At 48.7% G+C, this 23,659-nt stretch overlaps 1 protein-coding gene across 1 annotated transcript in view; it reads left to right on the top strand.

The window, feature by feature from the left end:
- Window positions 1–2,159: 2,159 nt before the first annotated feature.
- The window catches only part of LOC115947107 (zinc finger protein 347-like), a 51,039-nt gene continuing 29,539 nt past the window's right edge, over window positions 2,160–23,659 (top strand). Inside the window, exons 1-5 of the mRNA XM_034065791.1 lie at window positions 2,160–2,263; window positions 2,822–2,967; window positions 19,917–20,025; window positions 21,589–21,666; window positions 22,256–23,131. Coding sequence (XP_033921682.1) covers window positions 2,254–2,263; window positions 2,822–2,967; window positions 19,917–20,025; window positions 21,589–21,666; window positions 22,256–23,131 — 1,219 coding nt within the window. The 5' untranslated portion in view covers window positions 2,160–2,253. The remainder of the gene's footprint in view (window positions 2,264–2,821; window positions 2,968–19,916; window positions 20,026–21,588; window positions 21,667–22,255; window positions 23,132–23,659) is intronic.

A 23,659-nucleotide genomic window follows, 5' to 3' on the forward strand; every position in this document is an offset into this window, starting at 1 on the left:
AATGAGCCCTCAGAGATGAGGAAGGGGAGAGGCGGTGGAGGGAGCTGATTGGAGGTTTGGGGCAGGTGGCAGGAGGAAGGTGCCAGAGTCTTTTCAGTGGTGGCCAGCGCCAGGATGAGGAGCAGTGGCCGTGAACTGAAACGCGAGAGGTTTCCCCTCGCCATGAAGAAGAACTTGTTCCGTTGCAGTGTGAGGGCACTGAACAGGCTGCGCAGGGGGATGCGGAGGCTCCTTCCCTGGGCACACCCAAGCTCCGCCTGGACACGTTCGGGTGCCCCTGCCCAGGCAGGGCTGGGACCTGGTGACCCCCGGGCTCGGCTCCCATGGCCGGTGCCGCTGGCAATGAGCCCACGCAATAAACGTTCGTTGAGCGCCGCCGCGTTGCCTTCCCCGACTGCGCCTGCGCCTGCGCGGGCGGCTCCTGATTGGCTGCGCCGTCCCCACCGTGGGGGATAAATTGGGGGCGGCCGGGCCGGGTGTTTGTTTCCCGCCGCGGGGCAGAGGGCGGTTGGTGGGGGCTGAGGCAGAGGGTGAGTGCGTGCGCGCGCGGCGCGTGTCCATGGCAACGCGTCGGGACCGGCCCCAGACTGAGGTCCTCGGGATTACCCCCAGGTCTCCCCCACCTCCCGCGGTCCCTGCTCCCCTGGGTCGGCCGCCCCTTCCCTTTGCCGCGGTCCTGTAGGCCCGGTACCGGCGGCGCTCGGCCGGGAAACCCGTGTAGGCCGTGTGAGGGCCTCGTCCGTGTGCCTTTTCCCCGAGAGGCCTGGGTGGCCGGTCCCGGGAGCAGCGCCCGGCCCGTGGCTCTGGCCTGGGCCTCAAGCTGTGGCGGCTCCGCTGCTGGCCTGTGCCAGCCGTGTGCTCGTAGGAGCCGCGGGGCTGTGAGCGGCTGTGCAGGGCCAGCGCTTGTCAGGCCTCCCCCATCTCTTCCCTCGGCTGCTGCGGGCCAGCGTCCGCACAGCAGGTGAGGGAGGGTGCCAGAGGGGCTGCCTCGTACCCTGCAGTGGTTCCTGCACACAGCTCCTCCAGGAGGATGTCTGAGTGTTTCAGGGCAGGGGCTGCTCCGCGTTCTGCTGGTTCCCTTGGGGCCCTTGGCTCTTCTCTGTCCCTGGCAGTGTTGAAGGCCAGGTTGGATGGGGCTCGCAGCAACCTGTGCTAGTAGAAGATGTCCCTGCCCGTGGCAGGGGCTGGGAACTCGATGAACTGTAAGGTCCCTTCCAACCTCAGCCATTCTATGGTTCTATAATTCTTGATCCTGTTGAGCTCAAGAAAGAGCTTGAAGGATGAAAGCCAATGAAGCCTATTGGTGTCCCAGCTTTTCCTTTGTTGGGTGACACAGGTATCTTATTCAAGCCTCATAGTGCCCAGCACAGCACTGCTTTACATACATCAGCTCTAAGTGCCTGTGACTGGCCCCACTTGGGGTGTCCCAGGCACAGCTGACTGCATGGTGGATGGGCACGGGAGGTACTGGCTCTCACCAGAGCAAAGGCTTTTCCTGAGTTCACATGTGCCTGTCACACTCCATTCCTAGTCTCCCCAGGTCTAAAGCTGGTTGACTGATGTGCCCCTTGTGCTGTTCTCCCAGGCAACATGAGAAAACAGATTCCGGATGCAGTGCCTGGCACAAGGGCTGATTACCAAAGTGCAGAAGTGGACAAGATCTGTGAACTTACCAGGAGTTTCCCTCCTTGGTCACTTTGTTGAGGTGCTGGACTGTGGCTCTGGGGGGCAGAGGTAGCGATTACGTGGTCACCTGTAAAAGTGCCATAGACTCGAATTATTTCCTACATGTAGGCTATGTCCAGGTGAAGTCTTGAACCTACCTGGGATCAGGCAGTGTAGCAATTATTCTGTGAGGCCCCATTTCCAGCACCAAACTGGTCCCCAGGGGAGGAGGAGAAGGTGTGAAGCTCTCCTAATGTGAGTGCCAGGCTACCTTTGTGAATGCTCTTCAAGCTGCTAGGCCTGGGGTTCTGGGGTTTGTCTCCACTGCAGTGATGCTTGGGTAGGTGCAGCCACGTTCTGCTGCTGCTTGTTAAAGCAAGGATGCACGTTCTGCTTGTGGGGAAATAGACGGTCATGAAGCAAATGTAATGACATCCCAGACTCTGCAGTGGAAGTGGGCAGCCGCTCAAGCCGCCTGCTTGGTGAGTAGGACTCTGCCTCTTGCAGAGGAACAAAACCACGAGAAATGAGGGCCCTGAGAAGTGACCATGTTGTGGGCTGTCAGACAACAGTTTCTGAATAAAAGGGATGTATAATGGTAAGAGATACAGTGATTCTTACTTCCCTTCCTCTGAGTTCTCATGTGATACTTTAGTACTGAAAAGAACAGGAGTTTGATTTGTGTTTGATGAAATAGCTTGTTCTTCGTCACGATTGAAGGAGAGGCGCTTGCCTTTGCTTCTGCCCTGCTCAGAGTCTGGCACTGGATGAAATGTTTGGTAGCACCAGGGGAAAGCAGCTTGTTCACAATTTCAGTGCAGATAGCTGATGTGGAGTCTCTGCTCCTTTTCAGCCAGGAGCCATATTGAAGAGGGAAACCAAATGCAGCGTGCTGTGTTGTAGGTCTCCTCTGAGGCTAACATTTGGTGAGGTGGGTGGTGTTAGTGTTGAGGTTCACTGGGGTAATTGAACTGGGCAATCAAGATTGCTTCCTTGAAAGTGCCTGCTGTGCTGTGGAAATGGCCAGTGGCTGCCCCTCACCACCCTGCCTGCTGGAGCAGCTCAGAGGCTGCTTGCTGTATGGCTCAGCATTTCAGACCTGTCCCTTCATGAAGGCAGCTTCCCTCTATAACCCCTGTCTGGTTTTGTCTTTCAGGTTGTCTAATCTCCAGCATTAACCAGCAATACCAGCTGCAATGGAGAGCGCAGAGAGGGGAGAAGGGGAAATGTTGCACTATGAGGAAACAGAAGATGATAATGTCAAGTGAGTCCTGTCTCACAATGTGGCACAGACAGTATTGGGTAAGGCAGGAGACCTTCCAGGTCAAGGGGTGATATTTCTGCTCATCTGGAAAGGAGTGGGGGGACTCCAATAGCTGATTAATCAACTATATACGTGCAGTAAATCTGTTTAATCCAAGTGTACCAACAGGGATGGGAAGGAGCAGTGTGGCTAAGGCTGGCAGCAAGCAGTTGGGTTTTTTTTAGTCTCTACTATCACTTGCCCAACTCTGGGTCTAGTGGAGAGCAATAGAGTCTGCGCCTGAGAGGAGAGTTTGGAGAGATCAGTCAGGGAGAGAGCCCAGTTGTCATAGGCTGTGCAGCCCCAAGGTAAGAGACACCTGGGGAAAAGGGGTGGTGTCTGCTGGGAGGATGGTCTTTGGGAAGGGTCTGGTCTGGCCTCAGGGGGAGGTCTCCTGGTTTAGGGGAAAAAGGGGTGGACACTGTTGAAGCTCTTCTCTGTCAGGTCTATGGCAGGTCTACTGTGTTTGGGGGGGCCCTTCTATCAAAGCCTTTTGCCACATGTGGTGAATTGTCAGGAATTTGGGATAGTTTTCTTCCCTGGCTGTCCCATCACTTTTCCTCACCCACCTTCTTGTGCAAGAGCTGACTTTGTTATGTGAAAAGGACAAGGCTTGCCTTAAGTGGCATTCTATTTGTCCTGGGTTTAGCAGTAGTAGTCTTTTTTTTTTTTCTTCTTAGTAGGTGGTGCAGTGCTGTGTCTTTTGACTTTCGGCCTGGGAACAGCAGTGATAACACTGATGTTTCTAGTTACTGCTCAAATGTTTAGTCTGACCAAGGACTGTGTGGGTCTCATGCTCTACTCAGGGAGAAGGAGAAGCTGTGAGGAAGCAGAGACAGGACACCTGACCCAAACTGACAAAAGAGGTATTCCATACCACAGCACGTCATGACCAGGATATAACAGAGAGTTACCTGGAAGGAGTAGTTCTCTGAGGGGGTTGGAGGAGGTATCAGTTGGTGCTCAGTCAGGCTGGGTGGGGCAAGTTATCGGTCTGTGGGTGGTGAGGTGTTGTATTTTCTTCCTTTGTTATTTCCCTTATTACTGGTGGTAGCAGCACTTGTTTGTGTTATACCTTAGTTACTGGACTGCTCTTATCTCAAACCGTGGGAGTTGCATTCTTCTGATTCTCCTCCCCATCCCTCTGGGAGCTGGGGGAGGGCAATGGGAAGGGGAGGTGGAGGGGGTGTGAGAGAGTGACTGCATGGCTGGGTTTAAGCCACGACAGTTCTTTTTGATGCCTAGTGTGGGGCCCAAGGGGTTGAGATAATGACAGATCTGACCGGAGTGTGTCTAATCATATTTGTCATAAGCATTTATTGCTTTGGATTAATAGTCACTTGTCACAATGCTGATTTATTGGCTCTCAAAGTTGTTTCTCTTTATCTCAATCAGAATGTTACACCTTACTTAGAGCCTGTATTTGCTGTGTTAGTGTAAATTGCGATTCTAAAACTTTGTGTGCTGCCTGAGAACAGCCTCTGGAGGTTTATTCTAAAAAGCTGTGCTGCAGATGTTTACGTACTTTCTTGCATCTTGCATCTGAAAAGAGAGCTGTTTTCTTACACAGGCACAGTTCCGTGTGTACACGTATTTCAAACATATTCCCTGTCTTAATGCCATGTCTTGAGTGGGTGTGATCCATCACCACGGTCTCTGCTGTGGCCAAGCCCCATGGAGGGGCTGGTGTAACTACAGCGTACAGGAATGCTGTAAAACTGAGTGATGACTTACGCGTCTTCCTCTTCTACAAGGTCACACTTGGAGTGCCAGCTTTTAGGTATGGAAGGGGTAAATCCAAGAGCAATCCTTGCTGTGCTTCTGCAAGGACACTGGAGCTGCTCTGGAAGTGCCTTTCCAATGTGCCTGTATGGTTTTAGTATCATTCCGGCATAAAATTCCTTTCAGAGGCATTGTGTATATGGTGCTCATTGTGTAATGGAACGTGAAGCACATGGGAGAGGTGATGCAGCCTTGAGCAAAACCACGTTTGAGCCGCCGTCCGCCTGAACAGGGGTTCAGAGGTACCAGCAGTGTTTCTCTGCTCAGGTTACTGCCTCTCCAGCTGCCCTGATGCAGTCTTGTAAGCTTAGATGGCTGAGGAATGCTCTCTCCCTGTGGATTTCAGTGATGGCTGAGGGTTTAAGTTTGTGCCTGAGCTCAGCCTGCCTCGACTCTTGGGACCTGGGAGGCTCCAGCAGCCTGGCAGTGCCCCGTCGGGGTCCCCATCTCTTGGAAGTATGGTGTGATAAACACATACATGCATTGGCTTTCACAAATCATTGGTGTTGCTGCGTGGATAGAACTGTGTGAGTTCGCAAAGCTCGCTGAAGACACAAGATCAGACAAGTTGAAAATGGCCAGAACTCTTGAGCAAAATGAAGTCACATAGCAAAAGAATTTGTAAAAGTAAAAGAAAAGAGGGAGAGGGAGCTTGATATGAGGAAAGCAAATGTCTGGAAGATATAGGGTCAGAGTTCTTTTAGCTTAACTTCGGTTGAAAAACAAGAACAATGTTTGTGTTGTAAGTCTGTGGTGAGATAACAGCATTTAGTGGCCCCACTAAACATGAGTGAATTGCTTCACACCATCCTTCTACTTATCAGTTAGATTGGAGACAGTGCCTCCTGAACATCTGCTAGCGTTGGACACTCCTTGTCTGCCCGTTCTGCAGTAAATTTTACACGAAGGTCACACTGGTCTAAATCTTTGCCAGCAATCAGAAACTTGCAGATACAGCTGGTTTCAGCTAGTTTTGTGATTACTGGGTCGTCCCACTGTGCCAAAGGTGAAAAGTGCACCGTGAGGAAGACTGCTTACTCCATCCTCAAGACTCCTGCCCACAGTCACTGCAGAGCAGTGCACAGATGCCAAGAGGCAGAGACTTATGATAAGAAGTTCCTTGAGCTAGTTATAATATCCCCCGTCTCTAGGCAGGCATTATGAGTATGTATATGGCTAATGCAATAGTGAAAGTATATAAACCTGTAACAGATGCTAATCAGTGCACTTCTGGCTATGGTCACATGCCCAGTGCTGTTGCTTTTGCTTTATTGAGTTTGTCCCTCAATAAAACCTTGTTATCTCGATTAGAGGAGTGAGCTCCTATTTCACAAATGGGGGCTCGTCCAGGATAAAGCCTGCCTTGCTTCCGTGGGCCTTGGGGAATTTGCGCGAAAGGCGCGCCGTGCCTGATTTTGTGGAATTGCTCGGTTTCCTCTGGACTCATTGGCACATGCAGGTTATATCCTGGGCAGAGAAGGGTACTCATAAAGCATAAGTGGGGAAAGGCTCACAAGGAAACCGTGGTCGCCTGTTATTCATGTGCACAAAGACCCAGACAAGAAAACAGACTGTAAGTATTGCTTGGGTAGGTGGGAGTATGGAGGTGATTGGTGTGTGAACGAGACAGGACCAGGTATCCAGGATGTGTGAAGTAAGTGCGGAGTCTTTCTAACCACGGTTCCAATATCCTGCGAGGGAATTGCCTGGTGAAGAGACGAAGTGAACGGTGATCACTGTGTGAATGAGGTACGGACCGGGTAACCTGGATCTGTGAAGGCATGGACTGGGTATCCGGGATCTATGAAGTGAGTGTGGAGTCTTTCTAACCACGGTTCCAATCTCCTGCAAGGGAATTGGCTGGTGAAGAGACAAAGTGAATGAGTAAGAAAGACTGAAAGACCCCCCAGGGCAGAAGTATGGGACAACGGGTGGGTAAGCTGAGTCCCGGGGCAGAAAGGCAGCAAGGAAATGCAGGCCAGAATACCCCTAGACAGTCCCCTGGGGGTTATGTTAGCTAACAGGGAATATGGTTCATGTACAAAAGGAAAAGACAAATTCAGCAGGAGGAGGTACAAGGCTAGGGGTGTCAGGGGCTCTGTCTCCTGGTCAAGAAAAGTAGGACCGCAAGGGGAGACATTAGAGTTTTTAGTATGTATCAGGTAAAGGGGATACCGGTAAGCCATGAGTATACATCCTACGTGAGGTGAAGGGCACAGGTGCTCGTCCCAAGGGTTGGGTTGGGTTTGTAGGGTATCGATACAAGGGCCACTGTATTAACGGCTTCATGAACCTTTGGCAGGTAAACACTGGCTTGAGATGTATGTGTTACCAATTACTGGCTTAGACAACATTCTGTGTGAAGTGGGTGATTGAGAGACGGGCCCTTGTGTGAATGAATGTTTTGTGTGAGACGTGGCATAGCTATGAAGCGAGTGTGGAGTCCTGATCCGTGGTTCCGTGTTCTGTGCGAGGAGAGCGGCCGGAGACAGACAAAGCGTGCATGACTCATGAAATTGAACCTGTTGCTGAGTTTTGGTGTCCTATCCACCGTGATACTGTGTGTGATCCAGATTTTGTCTTTGAATGGTTTGTTTGTGAGGATAAAGTGTCAGGGAAATTTGGCCGGGATTTCTGGTGTGTTAATTGCCCGGGAAATTGGTCCGACTGGGACCAGATTGGCCGTTTGGGTGAATTAGTACAAGCAGTTTGTGGAAACCTGGGAGAACTAAAGAACCAGTAGAGCAATACAGGGGTTAACTGTCAGAGTAGTGATCAAACTCCCTGGGGCAGGGTCAAGCTACCCCTTGCCCTATCTGCCATCACTGTTGTTTGTATATCCCAGCTAAGTGTCCTGCTTGTTCAAAATATATTATCTCTTTTGGTGGGAAACAAACAGTTTCTTTACAGAACTGTTTGGAATTTGGGTGTATCCGTTGTGCGTGCAGCACTCCGTTGTACCTTTTACTCTGGGTAATATATTATTGTTGTAGGGCTAACCGTGTCATCTATCTTTAAAGGCTTACAATGGGAGGACAGCAGAGTGGGGGAATTCTCAGAAAGAGCCCTTTAGATTGCCTTTTAGCTCGTTGAAAAGATATAGTGGGGCCACCGGGAGGAAGAATGAATAAGAAAACCCTGATCAAATATTGTAATCAATGATGGCCTTTATATAAATTGGAAGATGGGGAAAAGTGGCCCTTCAATGGAGCTTTGAGTTATAATTCATTGTTACAATTGATGTTGTTCTTAAAGCAACAAGGGAAATGGGATTAAGTGATGTAAGCAGATATGTTTTTCACTTTAAGAAACCACCCAGCATGACAGACTGAATATGAAATTAACATAGCTCTGCCAGATCCCTCAATTTTGGCTTTAGAAAAGGACAGGGAAAACCAGAAAGCTGCTGAGATGTTGTTCAGATCGTGATACTGTGGAAAGATGTTTAAAGTTAAAAAACAAAAACAAAACAAAACAATAAAAAAAACCCCACAGAGTAATCGGAAAGATAGGTTGGAAAATTCTGTATCACAAGTACCTCCGAGGGAAGCACCCTCTGCATCTGTCTATCTGACATTGGCAAGTAGGAAGAGACTGCTGTCAATGGCAACGAGCAGCAGATCCACATTCAGTGTTAAGGAAGTGTTAAAGCAGAAGTGCTTTTGTAGAGGCAGGCATCTGGAGCTGCTGCAGAGCAGGGTGGGCAACTGTGAGAAAAAAAAAAGGAAAACCAAGGGGGAAAGGAGGGGAGCTCGAGCAGCTCCTGTGTTTGAGCATGGGATGAGTGCTGGGGCAGGCAGACAAGTGGGAACAGACATGCTGACAGATGGGACAGGGCTTGCTGGACCCTCACTGGACAAACCCTTTTATGCCTCTATACAAACAGCCGTAGCATGGGGAACAAACAAGAGGAATTAGAGATGTGGGCACATCTACAGGGGTGTGATACTGTCCTGGGTTCAGCAGTAGCAGTCACTTTTTCTCCTTGGTAGCTGGTGCAGTGCTGTTTTGACTTTCAGGCTGGGAACGTTGCTGATAGTACATATGTTTTGGGTCACTGCTCAAATGTTTGTTTTGCCCAAGGACTTTCTGAGCCTCATGTTCTGCCAGGAAGGAGAGAGAGGACACGTGACCCAGGCTAGCCAAAGAGGTATTCCATACCATAGCACGTCATACCCAGGATGTAACCAAGAGTTACCTGAAAGGGCTGGAGGACTCTGGGGAGATGGAGGAGGTATCGGTCGGTGCTCGGTTAGGAAAGGTGGGGTGAGTTATGGGTCGGTGGCTGGTGAGGTGTTGTATTCTCTTCACTTTGTTATTTCCTTTGTCATTATTGTTTGTAGTAGTAGTAGCAGTAGTGATTTGTGTTATACCTTAGCTATTAAACTGTTCTTATCTCAACCCGTGGGGGCTACATTCTTTGGATTCTCCTTCCTAACTCTCTGGGAGTCGGGGGAGCAAGGGGGGGGAAGTGAGTGAACAAGCTGTGTGGATTGGTTTAAACCACGACAGATACAATAGGCTTCACCGAAACATGGTGGGATGGCTCCCATGACTGGAGTGTTGGAATGGAAGGTTACAGGCTCTTTAGAAAAGTCAGGCCTGGCAGGCAGGGAGGAAGAGTTGCTATTTATGTTAGGGATAGGCTGGAGAGTATGGAACTCTGTCTGGGGACAGGTGAGCAGTCAACGGAGAGTTTGTGGGTCAGGGTTAAAGGGAGAACATTACGGGAGAACCATTACGGGAGACATTACCGTGGGGATCTGTTAGAGACCACCTGATCAAGAGGAACCTGTGGATGAAGAACTCTACAGACAAATAGGAAAAGCCTCACACTCGCAGGCCCTTGTTCTCATGGGGGACTTCAACCACCCTGACATCTGTTGGAGCGACGGTACGGCCCGGCACACGCAATCCAGGAGGTTTCTTGTTTGTGTGGAAGACAACTTCCTTCTGCAAGCAATAGAGGAGCCGACGAGGAGAGGAGCCCTGCTTGACCTCGTGCTCACCAACAGGGAAGGGCTGGTTGGAAATGTGACGCTCCAGGGAAGTCTTGGACGCAGGTGATCACGAGATGGTCAGAATTCGAGGTCCTCAGGACAGTGAGAAGAGCGTGCAGCAAGCTCACTGCCCTGGACTGCAAGAGAGCAGACTTTGGGCTCTTCAGGAACCTGCTTAGCAAAGTTCCATGGGATATAGCCCTAGAGGGCAAGGGGGCCCAAGACTCTTGGTTAACATTCAAGGATCACCTGCTACAAGCTCAGGAGTGTTGCATCCCGACTAGAAGGAAGTGCAGCAGGAGAGCCAGGAGACCCCCTTGGATGGATAAGGAGCTGCTGAGGAAAGTTCACAGAAAAAAAGAAGCTTATAAAAGGTTGGAAGCAAGGGCAGGTGGCCTGGGATGAATACAGGGGTGTTGTCAGGGAAGTTAGGTACCAGGTTAGGAAAGCTGAGGCCCAGTTAGAGCTAAACTTGGCTAGGGATGTTAAAGATAACAGGAAGGTATTTATAGGTATGTAGCAGCTAATAAACAGACTAGTGAGAACGTAGGCCCCCGTCCAGAAGCTTTCAGGAGAACTGGCTACACAGGATTTGGAGAAGGCTGAGGTTCTGAATAGCTTCTTTGTCTCAGTCTTCTCTGGCAGACGCTCTGATGGCACCACCCGAGTCTTGGAAGGTGGACACAGGGACTGTGAAAACCTAGGCCTTGGGCCCACTGTAGGAGAGGATCTGGTTCGAGACCATCTTAAGAACCTGAACGTACACATGTCCATGGGACCTGATGAAATCCATCCGCAGGTCGTGAAGGAACTGGCGAACGAAATTGCAAAGCCACTGGCCATCATATTTGAAAAATGATGGCAGTCAGGTGAAGTTCCCAATGACTGGAGAAAGGGAAATATAACCCCCATTTTCAAGAAGGGGAAAATGCGTGACCCAGGGAATTACAGCCCAGTCAGTCTCACCTCTGTGCCTGGCAAAATCTGGGAGCAGATTCTCCTGGAAGGCATGCCAGGGCACATGAAGAACAACAAGGTGCTTGGTGACAGCCAGCATGGCTTCACTAAGGGGAAATCCTTCCTGACCAATTTGGTGGCCTTCTATGACAGGGCTACAGAAGTGATGGACAGGGGTGGAGCAGTTGACGTCATCTAGCTGGACTTGTGCAAAGCGCTCGACACTGTCCCACATGACATCCTTGTCTCTAAATTGGAGAGGCATCAATTTGATAGGTGGAGCACTCGGTGGATAAAGAACTGGCTGGATGGTCGCACGCAGAGTTGTGGTCAACGGTTCAATGTCCAGCTGGAGACCAGCAATGAGTGGTGTCCCTCAGGGATCAGTGTTGGGACCGGTCTTGTTCAACATCTTTGTCGGTGACATGGACAGTGGGATTGAGGGTGCCCTCAGCAAGTTTGCCGATGACACCAAGCTGTGTGGTTCGGTTGATACGCTGGAGGGAAGGAATGCCATCCAGAGGGACCTTGACACACTTGTGAGGTGGGCTGATGCAAAAATGTCGTGGTTTAAGCCAAGTCCCCCAACTCCCGGAGAGTTAGGAAGGAAAATCCAAAGAATGTAGCCCCCACGGATTGAGGTAAGAACGGTTTAATAGCTAAGGCATAACACAATAATAATGATACAGCCAATAACAAGCGAAAAGAATACAACAACCCACCAGCCACCGACCCATAACTCACTCCACCCTGCCCGGCCAAGCACCGCGTGCTCCTTCCTCCATTTTCCTCCAGAGCTCCACCCCTCCTGCTCTCTCTCTCCCAGTATGCATCCTGGGCATCACATGCTATGGTATCGAATACCTCATTGGCTAGCCTGGGTCAGGTGTCCTGTCTCTCCTTCCTCCCGGCCTCCCCTCCTCCCCGGCAGAACACGTGCCTTGAACAAAAGGCACTTGAACAAAAACAAAGGCCTTGAACAAAAACACCCTCAAAACATGCTCACTATCAAGCAACTATTCCCAGCCCAGAAGTCAAAACACAGCACTGCACCAGCTACAAGAAGGAGAAAAATGACTGTCACGGCTGAACCCATGACACAACCTCATGAAGTTTAACCATGCCAAGTGCAAGGTCCTACACCTGGGTCAGAGCAATCCCAGGCACAGCTACAGGTTGAGCAAAAAGGAAATTCAGAGCAGCCCTGAAGAAGGAGGACTTGGGGGTGTTGGTCGATGAGAAAATGAACATGAGCCGGCTTCAGTGTGTGCTCGCAGCCCAGAAAGCCAACTGAGCTGCATCAAAACAAGTGTGACCAGCAGGTTGAAGGAGGTGATCCTGCCCCTCTACTCTACTCTCGTGAGACCTCACTTGGAGTATTGTGTGCAGTTCTGGTGTCCTCAACATAAAAAGGACATGGAACTGTTAGAACAAGTCCAGAGGAGGGCCATGAGGATGATCAGGGGACTGGAGCACCTCCCATATGAAGACAGGCTGAGAAAGGTGGGGCTGTTCAGCCTGGAGAAGAGAAGGCTGCGTAGAGACCTCATAGAGACCTCCAGTATCTGAAGGGGGCCTACAGGGATTCTGGTGAGGGACTCTTCATTAGGAACTGCAGTGACAGGACAAGGGGTAACGGGTTGAAACTTAAACAGCAGAAGTTTAGATTGGATATAAGGAAGAAATTGTTTACTGTGAGGGTGGTGAAGTACTGGAATGGGTTACCCAGGGAGGTTGTGAATGCTCCATCCCTGGCAGTGTTCAAGGCCGGGTTGGATGAAGGCTTGGGTGATACGGTTTAGTGTGAGGTGCCCCTGCCGACGGCCGGGGGGTTGGAACTAGATGATCTTAAGGTTCTTTCCAATCTTAACTATTCTATGATTCTGTTATTCTTTGTTAAAGTCAAAAGCCAGACCATGGAGTCCAGTGTCATCCGCCGTGTCCCCTCCCGCCCTCCCTCTGAACCTCCGCCGCTTGCTGCCACGGCTGCGAAGACTCTGGGCAGAGGTGAAGATGATCCTTTTGACTCAGGCCCTGTTGATCCTGACAAGGAGCCTGTGCATGTTCATCAGGCTGCTGTTGCTGATCCTGAGGTTCTGACGCCTGATAATGCCGATGCTGACGTGGATGGTCCTTTTGACCCGGAGCCTATTGATCCAGAAAAGAAGCCTGATTTATATCCCCCAGATCCTTATGACAAATGGGCAGTTGTAGAGGGAAAAGCGAGACAGATGGGGGATGCATGTATTGTGTGCTTTCCCTGTGGTGTATGTGCTGGATCAAGACCCACAGTACGAGGTCTCTCGTATGCTCTTATCAGGGGTGTCGGGCAGACTGTAGCAGACCATGGACTTGGGACCCCATATACATCTCCTTTGATACAGTGTCTCTGTGATACTCATGTACTAGAAGGCTGAGTGACTTTGGAGGAAAAAAATGCTTTGGTAAGAGCTGGGTCCCCATGCTCAGAAGAAGCTGCCCTCCGATTCGACTCCTGGTGCTCCCCGATGGAACAGCCAGGATGGACACTGGAGCCAGGGAATGAAAAAAACAAAACAAAATAAAATCGAAAATTAAAAAAAAAAAAAAAAAGAAAATCCAAAATCCAAAAAATGAAACAAAAACAAAACAACAAAAAAAAACCTGAACTGGGCTTCTTGTGGTTTGGGTCCGCAAGACACAGTGGGTGTCCTGTACAAAAGGTTTTATGCACAGGAGGCAGCGGGCGTCCTGTGGTTTATAATCACAGGAGGCAGAGGGATCTTGTGGTTTGGGTCCTGCAAGACGTAGTGTGTGTCTTATAGGAAGGGTTTTGGATTTTACTGGTATTTGACTTCTATTGTGGCTTGTTACAGTTGTGATTTTGGTCTTGTGATTTTGGTATTGGTGACAGACTGCTATAAATACGTTGTTAATTGTTGTCTCTGTTTCAGGTGTTGTAACTGTGGAGTGTCTATTCTGTGGCTTGTTATAGTGATGATTTTGGTCTTGTGATTTTAGTGTTGGTGACAGGTTATAACTATTAATTGTTAGTTTGATACGATTTTAGTCTCTGTCTCAAGTGTTGTAACTGTGTGGAGTGTGTGTGTGAATGCGAGATTGATGATGGGAAATTGGCAGAGTGGAGAGATCTTGAAAAGGAGTCCTTTATGGTGTATTTTGGCACATTGGAAAGAACTGGGAGGGTTTCCTGGGGGCTCGGTAAATGAGAAAATGTTGATAAAATATTGTAACCAATGGTGGCCTTTGTATAGTTTGGAAGATCAGGAAAAATGGCCTAAAAAGGGAACTTTGAATTATGATACATTCTTACAATTAATGTTGTTTTTGAGGTGGCAAGGAAAATGGAATGAAGTAATGTATGCAGATATGACAGATGGAATGCAAAATTAATATACCTCCGCCAGATCCCTTAATTTTGGCTTTGGAAAAGGATAGGGAAAAACTTGAAAGCTAAGCTGGAGAGATGTTCAGATCATGATACTGGGGAAAGATGTTTAAAGTTAAGGAAAACCAAGGGAGAAAAGTAGGGGAGCTCGGGCAGCTCCCGTGTTTGAGCGTGGGATGAGTGCTGGGGAGGCAGAGGTGGAGGGATGTCGGGCGGAGGTGGGGGAGTGTGTTCTTCTCCTATGGGAACAGATCCGTGTGTGTGGGAAGTTTGGACGTTGGAAGTGAGACTGCCCTGGGGGAAGTGCATGGAGTGGCTCCGATGGCTGAATTGGAAATAGACTGACGGGGACCTGGGCAATCTACCCTAGCAGATCCACTGGTTAAATTAAAACTGGGGACTAGAGGAAATAAAGTGGAACTTTAGCGGATACGGGAGCAACTTGTTCGGCGTTAAATGAGAGGGAAAAGAATTTGTTACAGATGGGGGAGCTACTGGCCACCAACAAAAAAAAAAAAAAGAAAAAACATAGATTCTTTCTGATACCATCAAAGTACAAACTGGAAAAACAAGTGGGAATGCATCAATTTTTATGCATGCTAAATTCTCCAAAATCTTTATTAGGGTGAGAAGAATAAATTTTAAAATATAAATTATTCATTGAATGTGAATTGGGATACAATACTCTTGCCAGTAAAGAAATAAAGTTGCAGATTGGTTCAAGATCCCAGAGCAGTCAACAAATTTGTAGAGGTTATTCATCCAATAATAGATAATCCATCTACCTTATTGACTAAATTGGATAATGATCAAATGGTTTGCTGTCTTGGATTTAAAGGACTCTTGTTTAACATTGGCCAGAGGAAAGCAGAATTTATTGGCTTTGGAATAGGGAAAATCCTGACACAGTAAGGAAAACTCAATTAACTTGGACAGTATTACCTCAAGGGTTTAAAACCAGTCCAACGAGTTTTGAAATCAGTTAACACTGGAACTAGAACCATGGAATCCACCCTCTCAGAGGGGGGCTCTGTTACAATATGTGAATGACCTATTAATTGCCACAGAAACAAAGGAAGAATGTGTCTAGTTAATGGTGGGATTATTGAATTTTCTGGGACTGAATGATTATCGGGTATCCAGACAAAAGGCCCAACTAATTCAAACCCGAGTTTCCTACCTAGGTTATGAAACAACAGGAGAGCAGAGAAGTTGGAACTGCTAGAAAAGAAGCCATTTGTCAAACGCCACGACCATCAACCATCAAGGAGTTCTGTACATTCCTGGGAATGACTGGATGATGCAGACTTTGGATGCATGATTGTGGTGTTCTGGTAAGACCACTATGTGAACTGTTAAAAGAAACCCCTCTCTTTTTGAAATAGATTGATTCTGCAGAGGAGGGCTTTAAAACAGAGCTTATGAGAACTGCAGCTCTGTGACTTCGGATGTGACTAAATCATTTCGGCTATATTCCTGTGAAGAACAGGGAATAGCTTTGGTCCTTGCTCAGAAATTAGGACTCTATAAGAGGACAGTGGTGTGTTTTTCAAAACAGCTGGATGAAGCAAGCAAAGGAGAGCCCAGATGCCTAAGAGCTGTGGCTGCAGTTGTCATGGACATTGAAGAGGCTTGCAAATTCACCTTGGGACAAACGATTACTGTACTAGTGTCCCATGTTGTATCAGCAGTTCTGGAAGCCCACTGGTTACCTCCTTCATGTTTTTTAAAATACCAGGCCACCCTTGTGCAACACAGTGATATAGAAATGGTGGTCACTAATGTTGTCAATCCAGCATCCTTTTGCAGGAACAACCAGCAGAACTATTAACACACAACTGCTTGGCTACTATAGAGACTGTATGTTCAAGCTGACCAGATCTGAAAGAAACCTCTGGAACATGCTGAACAAGAGCCCTGCAACTGGCTAAAGACAAAAGGATAAATATTTGGACTGATTCTAAATACACATTTGTGGTCTATGAACATGGTGACATCTGAAAAGAATGAAAACTTTTGAACACACAGGAAAAAAAAATAAAATTCAACATGCTACAGAAATTCTATGACTACTGGCAGCTGGTGACTCTGATCAGGAAATTGGAAATAATTTGGCCAATATTGAAGCCAAAGAAGAAGCTGAACAACCTAAAATCATTCCTTTAATCCCTGACGGCAAACTAACAATTGAGAAATCTAAACCTGGATATTCAAAGGAGCATAGAAAATTGATTGAAGATCTCAAAGGACAGGAAAACAAAGAGGCTTGGGTTCAGATACCTGATGGGCAAACTGTAATTCCCTGTAATCAACTCTGGGAGGTACTTCAGGAGGAACGTAATAAAACTCATTGGGGTAGCAACTCTTTGTGTAAATACTTAAGGCAAGCAAATTGTAGGAAGGAATCTATATACCATACTTCAATTAGTGACAATGTCAGCTCTGTCTCAAGAATTATCCTAACATTGAAAATAGAAATCAAATTGGTACAACTGGGGAGGAAGCTATCTGGGACAGTACTGGCAAATAAATTTTCCTGAATTACCGAGAACACAAGGTTACCAATATTTGTTGGTGTTAACGAACTTTTCCAGGGTGGCCAGAAGCATTTCCTTGTAGAATAAATAATGCAAGACAAGTAATTGGAACATTGTTAAATGAAATACCTTGTTTTGGAGTACCAGAGGCAATTTCCTCTGACCGAGGCTAGCACTTTAGAGCCAAATAGTTACAAGAAATTAGCAAAAAAAAATTAGAAGTTGATTGGTGTCCTGGTTTCAGCAGTAGCACTCACTTTTTCTCCTTCTTGGTAGCTGGTGCAGTGCTGTGTTTTGACTTTCGGGCTGGGAACCGTTGCTGATAGCAAGTATGTTTTGAGTTACTGCTCAAATATTTGGTTTATCCAAGGCCTTTTCTGAGCCTCATGCTCTGCCGGGAAGGAGGGGAAGCCGGGAGGAAGGAGAGACAGGACACCTGACCCAGGCTAGCCAAAGAGAATTCCATACCATAGCACATCAGGCCCAGGATGTAACCGGGAGTGACCCAGAAGGGCTGGGGTGATGGAGGAGGTATCGGTCGGTGCTCGGTTGGGCAGGGTGGGGTGAGTTATGGGTCGGTGACTGGTGAGGTGTTGTATCCCCTTCACTTGTTATTTGCTTTATCATTATTATTTGTAGTAGTAGTAGCAGTAGTGATTTGTGTTATACCTTAGCTATTAAACCATTCTTACCTCAACCCATGGGGGCTACATTCTTCGGACTCCTTCCTAACTCTCTGGGAGTTGGGGGAGCAAGGCGGGGGAGTGAGTGTACAAGCTGTGCGGACTTGGTTTTAAACCATGACAATTGGCAACTACATGTTCCATACAGGCCTCAGGCCAGTGGGCAGGTAGAAAAGATGAACCATCTGATCGAACAACAGACTGGTAAAATATGTCAGGAAATGAATTAGTATTGGTACCAAGCCTTACCACTGGCTCTGTTAAGAATTTGAACTAAACCTCGCTCGAAAGAAAAGGCTACACCATGTAAAATTTTATATGGAAGATCCTATCAGTCCCAGTCTAAAGGAGAAAGTCTTCTGGAAGTGGGAGAAGGCTATCTCTGAGAGTTTTCTGGTCAATCTGGGAAAACAATTAGCAGAAATAAGAGAATACTGGGGACAAGAGTGAGAGGCATGGATTATCCGACTCACCCTTTTAGATCCAGAGACTGTGTTTATGATAAGCATTTTTCAAGAGAATCCTCTACAGGAGAAGTGGAGCGGACGGTACAAGATCTCACTGACCACATTTACAGCAGTGAAGATAAAGGAACAACCTGCTTGGATACATTATTCAAGAATAAAGCAAGCACCAGAACCAGAGAAGACATGGCAAGTTGAACCCTTACATATGAAATTGTATCGATCATAATTTGGATTTATATGATAAGTGGCTTACTAGTTTGGCACCAATACTTATACCTGAAATTAATGCAGAATGTTACTAAAATTGTTAATTGTAGTGGCTGTTGAGTGTGTGCACAGTTGCTCGAATCAGGAGATCAGGGCCTTCCATTAATTGGCATTCCAATTTCCAGCTCTCTCTCATGGACAAATTTGTGGGTGCTGGACATGTTACTTACTTTACAAGGAGGGGTTTGTTCCATAATCAGTGAAAGCTGCTGTTCCTGAAATCTGGAGAAAATCTGGAAACAAACTAAAATCTTTCATAAAATGGACAAGGATGATACCTCCTGGGGGTTTAAAGAAATATGGAAAAAGTTAACTTCATGGTTACTTGATATCTCTCCTGGTTAAGGCAACTGGTTGTAGGAATATTAATTGTTTTAATATTGATTATTTGTGGTACAATACAATTTTCTTTCTGGTATTGTAAACGACCTATGATAAGTTATGAAGATTGGAAAAAGAAATGAAATTTAAGTACCAAGTAGAAACAGGAAACTATTTCAAAAGACTCTAGATGGTAATGGTATTATATAAAATGTTGCAAAAGAATTTGCAAAAGGACAGAAAAAGGGGGGATTTCATACAAGGAGTCACAAAAGCACAAAATGTAATCAGTTCTAAGTAATGATAAGTTTGATGGCTTTGTAATGGAAAATAACCGTGGTGCCTGAAGGTAGTTGACATAGTTCCAGGTGCTCAGAACCTTAGTACAAAAGGTGTGAGAAAAGCAGAATGGAAGAACAGGACCTGGGCATGGGGAGTATCTGGGACTAGCTGATGGCCAGGATGGGAGCACTTAAACTAGCTGATAAGTAGAAGGACAGGATGATTGCTATGTCTGTAATGTTAGTTAAGCTGGTAAAAGTAAACGACCATGAAAGACCACCATCACATTTTTGTATGAATGCGGGAAACAGTCTGGGAAATGATGTAATATGCAGGGGGACCATAGAGGGATGGCCTGTAGAGCAATACGGGGACACACGTTAGGAGGAGCTATCCCCCGTGTCTCCCGGCGCCGCAATAAAGAATACCTGCTTGTCAGCTTGAAACTGTGTTGGCGAGTTTGTTCATGGAGTTTTCTCGGAATCACAGTGCACCTACAAAGCTCCAGAGCTCTGCTTGGTGTCCTCTGGATGCTTTCTCCTGAGAAAGCGCTGGCTGCTGCCGTGTCTTGTTCGTCGAGCTCCTGCCATGAAGGGTCTACACTGCCCCCGAGGTGGGCATTTGCTGTTGGTCTGGCACGGATGAGCCTTCCCAGCACGCAGAGCTGAAGCCTTCCGCAGGGACCCCGAGGGAGACCCTTCGCCTGCGGGGACACCCTCCGGCAGCGCCGGCGCCTCATCGCGCACCGGACACCCGTCCCGGGAGAGCAGACACAGCTTCATGGGCTCCGGCAGCAGGTGACCCACCCGCGGGGGGAGGCCGCGCCGCTGTCTGAGCGCGGCGGGAGCTGCCCTCGGTAGCGACAGGCCCGCGGAGCCCCGCCGTAGAACGGCACCATCGCCACCGGCAGCCCAGCGCCGCCATCTTCCTCCGCTCTTGGAGGCGAAGGCACCGCCCGGCCTTGGTCGCCGCCGTCACGGGGCAGCGCCCCCTGGTGCGCCGGTCCAGCCGCTGAGGGCGGGCCTGGCCGGGCCGCAGGGAGCGGGACCTGACCCGGTAGGGGTTGGCCCGGAAGCCCGCCCCCCGCGGCCGCGTGAGCCTGCCTGGCAGGGGGGTGCTGCGGGGCCCGGTGCTCTCCGCTGCACGGGCCCTGGAGGCGGGGTCCCTGCTCGGCGCGGAGCCGCGAGCTCCCGAGCCGCGCCGCTGGTAGCGGTCGGGGAAAGCCCAGCTCGCCTGACCCTCTTCGTTTCTTTCCCCGGAGCAGGCCCCCGGAGCGGAGCCGGAGATGCTCATCCACATGGATCAGGAGGAGGAAGTGCGGATGTCCCGTCTCCGCTCCTGCGAAGGGAAGAGTGCTCTGAGCGGCACCTCAGGTAAGGGCCATCAGTGTGACCCCGTCCTGAGAAGCAGTGCTCCAGGGGCAGCAGCGCCCACAGAATGTCCAAGGGCGGCGGTGCTGGGTTGGAGCAGGGCCCGTCCAGCTTCACGTGCTGCCTGTGACAAGGGTAATCATAGCCCCACAGGCCACCAGGCTGGGAGGGATCTCAAGGCTCATCCAGGACAACTTTTCCAGGCAAAGCGTGACCGGGCCTGCATGTCCCAGTGCCCTGTCCAGCTGAGTCTTTAAAGCGTCCAGCGCTGGGGAGTGCACCACTTCCCTGGGGAGATTATTCCAATGGCTGGGAAACATTTTCCTCTCGTGTCCAACCAGAATCTCCCCAGGAGTAACTTGTACCCCTTGTGAAATACGAATTCACTTCTCTAAACAAGATAACAAGGTTTTATTAAGGGACAAAGTCAATAAAGCAAAAGCAAACGGCGCTGGGTGCGTGACCATAGCCAGAGGCGCAAATGATTAGCATTTGTTACAGGTTTATATTCTTTCACAATTCCATTAGTCACATACATATTCATAATCCCTACATATAGGCAGGGAACATTATAATTAAGTCCAGTAATTTATTATCATACGTCTCCTCCTCTTGGCGTCTGCGCACTGCTCTTCAATAATTGTGGGCAGGGGTCTTGAGGATGAAGTAAGCAGTCTTCTTCACAGTGTGCTTTTCACATTTGGCACAGTTGGACGCTCCAGTAATGACACAACTCGCTAAAACCAGCCATATCTGTAATTATTCTAATAACTAACAAAGATTTAAAACAGTGTGACCTTCCTGTAAAATTTATAGCAGGATGGGCAGAAAAGGAGTATGGCAAGCTAGCGGATGTTTGGGAGGCTCTGTCTCTGAACTAACTGATAAGTACAAGGATGGTGTGAAATAACTCCTTCATGTTTACTGGGGTCACTAAATCTTGTTATCTCACCACAGACTTACAACACAAACATTGTTCTTTAAAACTAAAGATACTTTAGATGACCAGTGTGAAACAATTAACTCACATTTAGTGGGGACCCTAAATTCCACAGGCTAACAACATAAACATTGTTCTCTTTCTACAACCTAAGTTAAGCTAAAAAGTACTTTAACTATATTTTACAGGCACTAGCTTTTCTTCTATCAAGCACGCAAACCCCTCCCCCCCTTTTCTTCTTTTTAACTTTACAGATTCTTCTACTATACGACTCCGGTTTGCTCATCTTATGTCTTTATTGAGCTTTGGTTTTGTAACTATAAACTTGTATAGTTATATCCACATAACCACACCTGTGATTTGCGAAAGCCAATACATTTATGTGTTTATCACACCCCTCGTCTTTTCCGTGTGACTCCTTGTGAAAAGGGAGCCTCCGTCTTCTTCACAGCCACCCTGAAATACTGGACTATGGTGATCAGGTCTGCCCTGAGCCTTCTGTTGTCTAGGCAGAGGAAGGCCAGCTCTCTCAGCCTTTCCTCATACAGCAGGCAGCAGGCCCAGCCTTTGATGAAGACCCAGAGAAGGGCAGACAAGCAGTGATGTGTCCCTGTATCCTTTCACAGGCCTGAGCAGTCTGTGGCTTCAGGAGCTCCTGAACTACACACATAATGTCTCAAGATGTATCTTCTTGCCTTCTCAAGGTGCGCACATTGTAGCATCCGTGGCAGCTTGCAGCAAGGAGGTCCCCAGCTTATTTAGGTGATTTATGAATTGCTGCCTCCTTTAGTTTGCTTTGAAAGTGCCTTTTACTGCTGGCAGGAGTTCTTAATTTAGAACAGATGGTGCAGGATAGGTGCCAAACCACCCCATAGGCCACTGGTGTTTTTAAAGTCCTCTGTGAGACCCTCTATCAGCTGTACCTTTTCCCAGCAGAATGGGCAGTTGACTCATCTCCTGCACAGAAGCTGTTGTGTGCCTCTGATGGTTCCTGTCATGCCTCTGTCTTCCTCAGCTCTGTCAGAGTGTCTCTGACATGGGGGATCCGTCCTCCCCTTGCACACAGTCAGAATGTGGGGTTTGAGCAGCAAGGCAGAATTAAGTTCTCTTTTCTTCCCTATTGTTTCCCTCCCAGCACTCATTGATGCTGGGCTGGTTGTGCTGTGTGCCTAGGAGTTTTATACTTAAAGTCAGTCTATTTGCTGAATTTTTAGAATTCGGTCCCTTGCGATTTGCCCTTTCCAAAGCTTCTAGTCCTGCCTGTGACTTGTCTGGATTCTCATTTTATTGCAGGTGAAGTTGCGGTTGTGAGCACGATTGAAGACAATGCCCATCAAGGCATCCCCAGCCCAGTGGAGCCCAAGGGTTTATGCTCAGGACTGTCAGAGGAGAAGAGTTCCCAGGGTCCTGCACAGAACCCTGTTCTCCCACGCAGGTCAGAGAGGATTCAAAGATCCAAGAGCTTCCAGGTGAGCTCCAACCTCATCCAGCGTTGGAGAATCCACACCAGAGAAAAGCCCTTCACCTGCACCAGATGTGGGGAGAGTTTCCAGCACCGGTCACATCTCATCCAGCACCAGCAGGTGCACACTGGGGAGAAACCCTATGAGTGCTCTGAGTGCGGGAAGAGCTTCAGTGAGCGCTCAAACCTGATCCAGCACCAGGTAACCCACACTGGAGAGAAGCCCTACAAGTGTGCTGAGTGTGGGAAGAGCTTCTTGAAGAATGCGCAGCTCATCCTGCACCGTCGGGTGCACACAGGGGAGAAGCCCTACAAGTGCGCTGAGTGCGGCAAGAGCTTCTCCAGGAAAGAACAGCTGATCATGCACCATCCCGTGCACAGTGGGGAGAAACCCTACGAGTGCAGAACCTGCGGGAAGAGGTTCAGCGTGAGCCGCAGTGTTATTCAGCACCAGTTAACCCACACGAGGGAGAAGGCCTACAAGTGTGCCGAGTGCGGGAAGGCCTTCTCGGACAGCTCTCGGCTCCTCCGGCACCAGCGGGTGCACACCGGGGAGAAACCCTACGAGTGCATGACCTGTGGGAAGAGCTTCCGTGTGAGCTCAAACCTGATCCAGCACCAGGTAACCCACACCGGGGAGAAGCCCTACAGGTGTGCTGAGTGCGGGAATGAGATTCAGTGTGAGCTCAAGCCTGATCCAGCACCAGGTAACCCACACCGGGGAGAAGCCCTACAAGTGTGCTGAGTGCGGGAAGGGTTTCTCCAAGAAAGGGCAGCTTATCGAACACCAGCGGGTACACACTGGGGAGAAACCCTATGAGTGCAGGACCTGTGGGAAGAGCTTCAGCGTAAGCTCGACTCTCATCCGGCACAAGGTAACTCACACCGGGGAGAAGCCCTACAAGTGTGCTGAGTGCGGGAAGAGCTTCTCCATCAGCTTTCACCTCCTCCAGCACCAGCGGGTGCACACTGCGGAGAAACCCTACAAGTGCAGGAGCTGCGGGAAGAGCTTCTGTGTGAGCTCATCCCTTAAACGACACCAGCAGATGCACACGAGTTAGAAGCTGTTCAAGTGTGCTGAGTGTGTGTCCTGCGTTCAACAGTAGCACGCATTTTTTCTCCTTCTTGGTAGCTGGTGCAGTGCTGTGTTTTGACTTTCAGGCTGGGAACATTGGTGATAGCACATACGGTTTTTGTTACTGCTGAGGTGTTGTATTCTCTTCACTTGTTACTTC

This window comes from Melopsittacus undulatus, chromosome 8, assembly GCF_012275295.1.
Source record: "Melopsittacus undulatus isolate bMelUnd1 chromosome 8, bMelUnd1.mat.Z, whole genome shotgun sequence".
NCBI lineage: Eukaryota > Metazoa > Chordata > Aves > Psittaciformes > Psittaculidae > Melopsittacus > Melopsittacus undulatus.